We start from the raw sequence: 9736 nt of genomic DNA on the forward strand, positions 1-9736 counted from the left end.
GGATCCCTTCTGTATGTTGTCCCGATTGTCCCTGCCCTGTGCTCCAGTTTGGCCCTGCAGCTCTCCAGGTGCACCCAATTTCCCCCAGAACCTCCCTAAGGGCTTCCAACGAGAAACCCTTAGAGCTGCAGCCACCTTCACGGGCCACCCCTTGCAGCACTGGGACTGCCATTGTGGGGACAGAATCCGATGGCACCTGAGTACTAGGGTTCCTGGCAGACATGGAGCTGCCAGCACTGGTCCCAAACAGGCAGCTGAAGGGTGAGGGGACGGTGCTGGGCCATGAGGAGCGGCCCCCATGCCTTCCCTGGGTGTGTGGGGCCCAGCTCCAAGAAACATGAGGCTGGCCGAGGTTTGTGCTGGGCTGCGCCAGGACACCGGGCTCCTGCCAAGCCTGGCGGGGCCGCGAGAGCTGCTTGTTTCCATGTCCGCCGCCCTGCCAAAACGCTGTCTGCCTTGGGGAGGCGGGGGGAAGAGGGCAAAAGAGAAAAGAGGGAGAGGAAAAGGGGAGAGAGGGGAGCAGGGACTTGTCAGCAGCAGAGGGGGGAATGGGAGCTGGGGATGACGAGCCCTGCACTGAGGAGGGGACAGCACCTGTCCCACCAGGACCCCCTCCCACTGCACAGCACTAACACAGGGCTAGACCCCATCATGTCCCCGTGGGGTAAAAGGACAAAATCCCCCACGTTACGCTGCAAGCACCAGGCCACGGGTGGATGCTGAGCCCCTCTCCACAGGGACGTGCCCTGAGGCCAGCCGCCCCCTCACAGGGCACCTCCCCGGCGCCATCTTGTTGGGGGGAGGGGAGGGGGCAGCCATCTTGCTCCCGGGCACCGCCGCCATCGTGGTTGTGGGCGGGGGGCGGCATCGTGGGGTCGGGCTGGGCTCCTCCGTGCTGCCTCCTCCACAGCCCTGGGGGTACGGGGGGACCCTTCCCTGTCCCTTCTCCCTTCCTCCCAGCTTTGGCCGTGGCTGGGGTGCCCCCCAGGATGCTGGCTGGGGGGGGGATGCTCAGGAGGGGCTGTGGGGCAGAGGAGGGCTGCAGGGAGCTGCGTGCTGCTGCAGGGGGACGCAGAGATGGCTGCCGAGGAGCTGTTTGTGACAGCAGTGCCTGAGGAGCAGCTGGAGGCCAGCAGGGAGAGGGCTCTGCAGAGGATCTTCGGGTCCAGCCACTGCCTGCGCGGCATCGAGCGCCCCAGGGAAGCGGGGCCCTTCGGCGCGGTTGTGCAGGGCAGGATGCGGGAGCAGTAAGTGCTGGGGCTGCTCTGCCTCCGAACATAGTCACAGCTGGGGCACCCGGTACCCGTTACCTGCTCTAACTGCCTTCAGCAGCACTCTGCGTGGGCAGGAGCATGCGGGGTACACAGTCCTCAATATCCCCCCAGCCATCCTCCAGCCCTGTGTGTGTCTCGGCTCTGCCTTTGGAGCCGAGCTCCCTTCGGACCCTGACAGGCTCCACAAGCTCCCACATTTGGCAGCGAGAGCCTGGGCCCAGCTCATGGCTCTTTTCTTCCCCACAGCTGGCAGAAAGGGCTGGAGTTCTCCTCCTGCGGCCAGTGGGAGGAAGCCATCATCTGCTACACGAAAGCCATCGGCCTGGATCCGCAGCGGGTAGTGGGTCCCAGGGGGCTGGGGACATGCCGGGGAAGGGGAGGCAGTGTTGTGAAGGCTGGCTGTAACACCAGTAACACCAGCAACACCAGCATCTGGTTTCAGGACGTGAAACTGTGGCATTAGCCTCTTGCCAGGCTGATCCTGGGGAGCTTGAGTATTGCTGGGTGGCGGGCAGCAAGGGCTGAGGGTGTCTGTGGTGCAGGCAGAGCTGTACGAGCAGCGGGCAGAGGCTTTCCTCCAGCTCTGCGACTTCCAGTCGGCCGTTCTGAACCTCAGGAAGGTGCTCGCCTTGGGACCTGCACGGGAGCAGCACTGCCTGGCTCGCTTAGCCCTTGTCCTTGACCTACAGGTGAGCTACCACTCCGTCCTCCCTGCCTTCAGCCCTGCCCTGTGGCCACGCTGACAGGCTTTCCCTGCAGGGACGATGTCTGCTGGACCAGGAGCTCTACAGCGAGGCCCTGGAGGCCTTTACGCGAGCAGCTGAGCTGCAGCCCCACCGCAGGGTGTTTCGCAGGAGGAGGTGAAGCAGCACGAGGCTGTTCAGCTGCGCTGGTCCTGCCGTGGGCTCCCCGCCAGCTGCGCCCCTCTCCTCTTGCAGCATCCTGTGCCTTGCTGCCCTCAACAAGTTCCCCGAGTGCCTCCGGATGCTCAACAGAGACCTGGCGGAGGATGCGAGGAACCCTGACTTGTACGTGCTGCGTGCCTCCTTCTATGAGCACTTCGGGCAGGTACGGCCGCTCCAGTCCCCGAGGGATCCTGGCTGCTCCTCCTGGAGGTGGGGGACGCAGGTGGAAGCTCCAGGTCCTGAGGGATCCCGGCCTCCCGGGCAGCTGTCCCTGTGCCACCAGGACATCCAGCGGGCCCTGGAGCTGGACCCGCAGCACGGAGCCGCCCAGGCGCTGCAGCAGAGGCTGCGGAGGCGAGGCCTGGAGGCCAAGGCTGAGGCAGTGTCGAAGGCTCTGCGCGGGGACCTGCACGGGGCCCTGCTCAGGATCAGCTTTGCCATCGAGACCAACCCCTTGGCTGCCGAATTCTTCACCCTCAGGTGGCGGACGTGTTACTGCGGCCAGTTGGCCCCGCTGGTGTCCGAGTCTTCATTTCTCTGTCCCTGTGTCGCAGGGGGGCCCTCCTCCGACGGCTGAAGGACTTCGGTGCAGCCTTAAAGGACTTGGCCAAGGCGAGGCAGCTGTGTGCCGACGAGGGCCCGGAGGCTCAGGAGGCTCGGCGGCAGCTGGCGCTCACCTACAACGACCGTGCCGTGCTCTGCTACGCCCGGGGCCGGCTCGATGAGGCTGTGATGCTCCTTGGCGAGGCTCTGCGAGATGAGAGGACAGAGGAGGGGCTCTATGTCAACAGAGGAGGCAAGTGGGGGTCAAAGCAGGGTCCCCAGGGCAAGAACAGGGGCTCAGGGATAGGGCTGGGGTGTCAAAGAGCAGCAGCTTGTACCTACACAGTGGATGCAGGGAAAGGCCCTGCTCTGGGGTCCTGTGTTAGGGACTGGTGGCTGAAGGTGGTAGTAGGGCTTCTGGGTTCTCTCTTGATCCTGATCCCAGTTCCCAGACAAGAGCTCTGTGCCCCCCAGAGATGCCTTTCCTGTTTCAGCAGTGGGAAGAGGACCAGGAGTGAGGATTTACCACTGGCTGTGCTGCTCCCTCCCCACCAGATCTATTCAGGGGCAGGGCTGGGATCTGCTGCCCTCTCCCATACCGGGCTGCATCTCCTGGTGGCCGCAGAGCTTTTGCCTAACGATGCTGAAACCTGGGGTGGGCTGAACACGAGGCGTGTGTTTCCCACCGGCACGGAGAGCTCCAGGCAAAGGCCCAGGGCAGCAGCCAGCCCCCAGCTGCTCCGGGTCACTGAGACGCCGGCACGGCTTCGTTGCAGACTGCTTCCTTCGCCTGGGGGAGCTGGCCCACGCGCTGGCGGATTACCAGCAGGCGCTGGAGCTGAGCCCAGGGAACCTCGGTGTGCAGCGACGTGTTGCGGCAGCGCTGCACGAGCTGGGTCGTCGGGACATGGCGGCGAGGTGAGCAGGAGGGTGGTGCAGCTTCCAGAGGGTCCAGGGAGAGCCCTGTGTGTGCTCCTGTCCCCTCGCAGGTGGTACCAGCAGGCAGAGGCTCGTTTCTCTGCTACCATTGAGCACGACCCCCAGGAAGCTCTGCACCACCTGCACCGGGCCCGCCTGTGCCCACAGAAGGTGCAGAGCACGAGGGAGGACACCTTGCAGAGCCTGTGGCTGGACCCCACGGACAGCGAGGTACGGCCCTGCTGCTGCTCCCCCCTGCCCTGCTCGGGGACCAGGCAGTCACTGGCTTGCTGCCTCAGCTGCAGTGCCTGTGCCTGGTGGTTTGGGACAAGCCTGGTGGTTGTGTTCTGCGTCAGGGCCAGCAGCTGGCACCAAGAAACATGAATTGGGGGTCAGGGGTCCTGCTGGGGTACGGGTCCAAGCCAAGCAGCAGTGGTTACAGCCTGGCTGTTACAGCAGTTCTGTGGTAGAGCCATTGGGCAGGGCTCTTTCCTCCTCTTCATTTTTATTTTCCTGTTTCTTTGAACTTAATACAAGGCAGAAGCCCTCCTGCAGCTGGCTGCGATGAGGGGAGCGTGTCCCCACACTGCTGTTGCCAAGCGTGGCACTTAGTGGGGCAGCAGCACGGCTCAATAGATCAGGGGCTTATTTACAGAAAAACAAAACAAAAACGGGCTCCCTGTCGGGGCAGGTCCCGGGGAGGCTGCCAGATCCTTCGCTGGTGGCACGAGGCAGGTGTTTGGCTGCAGGGGAAAGCTTTTCTGTGCGTGCTGGTACGTCAGGAGGACACCCAGGTCTCGTCTTGTTGCCACTGCAGATCCTTTCCCTCACACACCACCTCTTTCCAAGAACGACTGTGCAGCCTATCCTGAGGAGTGAGACCGGACGCCTCACCCAAGAAACCTTGGAGAAAACGCTTCAGAGCCCTCCAGAACCCACAATTTTGGCCGATGACACCTGGTGTGACAGCAGTAGGTGAGCAGGTTTGTCTCAGGTGCCAGCCTGCTGGCACTGCCTGCTCCCAGAGGGGTTTGCTCAGCCCTGAGCGTGGCAGTTTTGTTTGCTCCGAAGCACTGGGGCCCATTTCAGCTGCCTTCAGAGCTAACTGCTGAATTACTCATGGTGCCAGAGCGGTGACAAGTTGTGTGTGCTACCAGGGCGCAGGGGGTCAGCCTTTACCCAGCCTGTGATGCAGGCTGTGGGCTTGGACACCCCAGCACCCACCCAGCACCTCGCCTTGGCTGTGTGCTTGCACGGCCACCCAGCAGCTTCTGCTGTGACCCCCCTGGGGAGCGAGGTGCTGCGTGCCTTCTGCCTCCTGCTCTGGCACAAGTCCTGGGAACGTGGCCTTGTACACAGAGCTGTGCTCTGCACAGGGGAAAAAGGGCTGCCCGTAGCTGTGGCACAGGCCCCGTGGTGTTCCTGTACCTCTGCTGGCTCCTCTGCAGGGAACATCTGGGCCAGCCACTGCCACTTCTCCTTCTCCCCTGGGAAAGGCCCCTGTCTTGTTTCCAGTCACCTAATTAGAGACCATCATCTCTGGGCCACCAAATCCCCGAAGTGCTGTTGCATCAGGCAGCCGTGCCCACACAACTGCAAGTCTCCCAAGTCCTCCTGCGATAGCTGCAATTAGGAACCCAAGTAAATGACTCTTCCCCAACTATTTATTTCGTAAAAGATTTATTTTAAAATTAGAAACACCCAACGTTTCTGAAAGAGGCAGGATGTTTGAGCCTGTCCTGGGCCAGCTCCCAGGCCACAGCTGGGTGGTGCCTGCAGTCACTGTCCCACAAGCTCTGGCTCTGGAGGCAGGCTGGAATGGTCCCAAGCACGGGCAGTTTCAGCACAGGGCCTGAGGGGAGCATCAGAACTTCCCCGTTCACCCACCCCTCGAGAATTTTGTTCCCAGAGACTGAATGGTTCTGGTTCCTCTGACCTGTGCTCCAGTAACTGCAGAGATTAACGCAGGACAAAGGCCAGCAGTGCCACGCACCCCATGCCTGACAGCTCGGAGTGCTGCTCTTCTCTCGCTTGTCCTCAGGTTCCCACATAAGTGGCGCCCCCAGGAAGCTCAGCAGAGCTGGCCCAGCCAAAGTTTGCGAGGTCTGACCAGCAGAAGGATGTAAAAGAGGCTCAGCAGCGTATAGCACCAACTCCTCAGTCTGCTGTAGAAATCAATATTGAATAAAAGGAATTTTAAAAACCATTTGTAGCACCACAGTCTCCCCTGGAGCTAGGCACAAACTTTTTTTTTTTTTTTTTTGTAGCTAGTAAAACAACGGCGAGGTCTGGTGTTTCGTTTTGTTTCCCTGGTTTGCTGCAGGACCTCAGGGGAAAGATGGACGGGGAGACGAGGAAGAGCTGGGCTCTTGGTGGGTTGGGCATTGACTTTTCCCTCATTACGACCCCGTGCTTCTTGCTGGTGAAGCTGGTCCCTACCAGCACCTATTCACAGTGAAAGGAAACTGGAAAGAAGTTGGCTCTAAAAATCCCTTGAGAAGAAAACTTCGTTGCAATGTTGAAGGTGTTCACCAGCCGGCGGTGCAGAAGTCAATGCCAACGCTGTCACATTGTACCAAGGAACTGAGGTACTGCCACGCTTAAAAAGTTAAAAGAAAAAAAGCTAAAATGCTGTATTAAAAAATATTTTTGGGGCTCAGAATCTTGATGCAGTGGATATCAGTAGCTGCCAGAAGAGGGGAAGCTGCAGATTGGTGCTGCCGGCAGGGTGAGAAACCTCCCTGACGCCGTGGTCCCTCTTGGCATCTTCCCCTTTTCATCACAGATGTTTGGGCGGTGCACCAGGCTGGTCATATCCACCCTCACCTGGCACAGGATAAATCCATAAAGTGCTTTAAATCACATCACTTGCACTGGCTCCCACAGCTGCATCCTGCAATGGCATCCTTGGGGCTGGAGAGAGGAGATCAGCAGGAGGGCACTTGTGCTACCTGGGCCTCATCCTGCCAGCCCTGGGCTCTGCAGCTCCACAGCTCTGTGTTTGTTCCTCATGGAGCCGAGCAAGGCCCCTGACAGTGGCTAGAAGAAAAAACTGATCCGAGAGGCCACTGTTTTGCAGCCTGTCGATGAAAATATTTTCTCTTCTTCTGGGAAGTAGGGGATGCTGTCAGCCACCTCCTGGACCACGTCCTGACGTACTTCCAGGCCCTGCTGGACGAGTTCGTTGACGACGCACTGCTTCACGTGGTGGCGCTTCAGGGGGAGGAAGGGCACGATGAAATCAATGAGATGTTCGTTAATGATCCCGGATTTCCAGAACCCACCTGCAAAAGCAAAAGAGGAGACAGGTTTTACCTTCAGAGTGTCAGCGGTCCTTGGAATTCAAAGAGCTGCTTGGTGTGAAGCCAAAATACTCAGCTGCGGACAGATCTGCTCTGGTTTGGTACAAGGAGTGGAACCGACCAGTTGTTAAACCCTCCTCCCCCAAACAGATTTGTTTTTTTCTCCAGGAATTGGTAGGATTTAGCGGTCAGCCTTAATTTCTGCTCCCTGGGACAAGTTCAAAGTGAGGAGATGCAGGCAGGCAGCGGGGACTGGCACTTGTCAGTGAGCGTGCTGTGCTGGCTGCCATCCCTCGGCTGTGAGCACACATCTTCTCCAAACAACTTTGCTAAGAGTCTTAACAGGTCTGCTGGCCTGGGGAGCTGGGCTATCCCTTCCCTCTGCCAGGACACCTTGAGGGGCCTGCAGTTCCCTTCCCTCCAACTCCCTGTCCCTTTCTGTCTGCCTGGGAGGTGCCAGGCAGCTCGGCGGCTGTGCGGCATGGGCCTGGCTCCCTCTGCTGGGCTCTGCTCCCCGCCAGCAACACTTCCAGGGACTCACTCTGAGGGTTTTCAAACACGGCCTTGGAGATGGCTGACTCCGCGTCCTGCAGGCTGATCTCTTCCCGGTCCCTGTGGGCCCGCCACAGATCCAGTGTCATCTCGTTGATCTGCTCCCCTCCTGCGTTGCTGCACAAGAACAAGGCGCTGGCTTACCCGGTGTCCAGGAAAGCGGTGCTGCAGGACAGAGGAGGCAGCCGACAGCCTCCAACCTGCAGGAGCTCAATCCAGCTTTGCCCCCTGCCCGCCCTGAAATGACTCCCGTAACGGCAGCCAAATAACAGGGATGGGAAAGCTTTTTCAGGCTCTTCAATTTCGCCAGTTCAGAAGGAAATAATGTCTCTGTTTTTGCAGAGGATGAGTGCGGGGAGAAGGAAAAGCAAAGTGAAAGCGGGCTGCGAGGCAGGCATTGACCCCTGCCCAACTGAGGAGCAGGGTGCTGAGCGCCCCGCGCTGTCCCACGCGCTGCAGAGGCGCCTCTCACCTGATGAAGATGAAGATCGCTTTGCGGTAGTTGGTGCCATACACGACCCAGGAGGGGCCCAGGAAGGGCATGATCACGTCGATCAGGCCCGGGTGCATCTTGTCCATCTCATCGAAGAGGAAGGCCGACCGGCCGCAGCTCGTCAAGTTGCCCTGGATCCAGCGCTTCAGGTTCTCCTAGGAAAAACATCCACCAAGCCGTCAGGGGATGAGATACAGAGGGAGGAACAAGCTACCCCCGAGCAAGGGCTGAGGTGAGGGTGCTGAAAGCAGCTTGTCCCTGCACTGCACCACCTCCTCAGGGCAGGAACAGCAGCACTGAGGGGGCCTCCTTTGTTCTGGAGCTGGCACAGCGACGTATCGGCGGTGTTAGCCTACTGTAGATCTCGTGTTGCAGAGTTAAAGCAGCAGTGTGAAGGAGGCAGCAAACCAAAGCTGGGCGTTCAGCCTCCTACGGTTCCCCACGTTCTCTTTCACTCTATCCACAGAGTTCCCAGCGACTGAGCACCAGAAGGGAGATGTGCTTGTTGCCAGCTCCTTTCATGGTGCAAAAACCGTGTGCCTGCACTGAGGGAGAAGAGCCCAGCATGAGCTTTTACCTTACTGAGCATATTTCTTCTGAGGACACAAAAGAACCCATCACTTCTCCAAACACCCAGAAAGGAAATGTTTGGGTGCGCTGATCCCCCTGCTCTGCTGAGGCTTCATTAGCAAACCTTCACGTTTTGGTTTCTTGCCTTCCTCAGCTTTAAGAGGCACAGGTTCAGCTGGTGGTCGGGAGCTGCTTGCTGTGCAAGGAGGAGTTACAGCCTAGCAGCACAGGGGCTTTCACAGCTCTTCAGCTGTTTGCAAAGCAAGGGGAGAACTTTAGGTGGAAGGCACTAAAGTGAGGCCCTTCTGTGTGCGCAGAGGGCTGTGTAAATATTTAAAGAATACGAACGCAATCGCAGCAAGGACGGCTGTGGGGAAAACGAAAGTGGTAACAGCCAGAGGACGTCCCAGCTGCTGGAGGATCCTTCAGGAGGTTCATGGAGCTGCTTGGCAAAGAGCTGCATTGCTCCAGCTCACTATAAAACAGCCTGGGTACGTGCTGAGGATCACAGGGATGTAACCAAAGCCCAGAGGAGAAGCGAGCAGCGCTGAGAGGCCTTACCTTGTACTGCTCGATGTGCTCGGCGTGGGGGAAGTGCACGACGGGGGAGAAGTGGTGAACGTAGGGGCTGCCCAGCCCGCCCTGGAAGAGGTGGCGGACGAGCATGGAGCTGACGTAGGTTTTGCCCGTCCCCGTGGAGCCGTGGAAGGACAGCACCAGGGGCTTGGCGGGGCTCGGGCTGTGCAGGAACTGCTGCAGCCCCTTCATCAGCTGCTGCCGCACCAGGGGCTGCCCCACCAGGCTGAGGGCCAAGTCGCACTCCAGACCTGAAGGGAGTTCCACGTGGCGTTGAGAGAACCCAGGCATTGAGAGAACCCAGGCATTCAGAAAACGAATTTTCAGAAAATTCATTTTGCAGGAAACCCGGAAATTCAGAAAATGGAGATTTTTAACAGATCCGTGCCCAGGCGCAAGCAGCGGGGCCGCGTCCCAGCCCCACCCCGGGCTGCGCCCCCGACCTCCCCCTGCCCCGCGTCCCCCCCGGGAACCCCCGATCCCCTCTCCGGGCCCCCCCAGAACCCCCCGAACCCCCTCCCGGTCCCCCCCCGGTGCCCCCCCCGGTGCCCCCTTCCCCCCTGACCGCGCAGGTCGGTCCCGAAGCCGCACTCGCAGTCCGCC

The 9736-nt window shown here is 59.7% G+C and overlaps 2 protein-coding genes across 2 annotated transcripts; one reads left to right on the forward strand and one right to left on the reverse strand.

Annotated features, from left to right (window-relative positions):
* Positions 1–1077: 1077 nt before the first annotated feature.
* On the forward strand, positions 1078–5827 carry TTC16 (tetratricopeptide repeat domain 16). The gene is made up of 9 exons (XM_032200518.1): positions 1078–1247; positions 1521–1611; positions 1817–1963; positions 2241–2659; positions 2734–2975; positions 3499–3640; positions 3712–3871; positions 4458–4615; positions 5682–5827. Exons 1-9 carry the CDS (start codon positions 1078–1080, stop codon positions 5764–5766), a joined length of 1614 nt encoding a protein of 537 aa, XP_032056409.1. The 3' UTR covers positions 5767–5827.
* A 76-nt stretch (positions 5828–5903) lies between these two features.
* On the reverse strand, positions 5904–9536 carry TOR2A (torsin family 2 member A). Its single transcript, XM_032200585.1, has 4 exons — positions 9119–9536; positions 7967–8142; positions 7484–7611; positions 5904–6924 (listed from the first exon to the last, which is right to left on the reverse strand). Exons 1-4 carry the CDS (start codon positions 9467–9469, stop codon positions 6680–6682), a joined length of 900 nt encoding a protein of 299 aa, XP_032056476.1. The 5' UTR covers positions 9470–9536; the 3' UTR covers positions 5904–6679.
* Between the last annotated feature and the right edge of the window lie 200 nt (positions 9537–9736).

Source organism: Aythya fuligula, chromosome 19 (genome assembly GCF_009819795.1).
Source record: "Aythya fuligula isolate bAytFul2 chromosome 19, bAytFul2.pri, whole genome shotgun sequence".
In the NCBI taxonomy this organism is placed as follows: Eukaryota; Metazoa; Chordata; class Aves; order Anseriformes; family Anatidae; genus Aythya; species Aythya fuligula.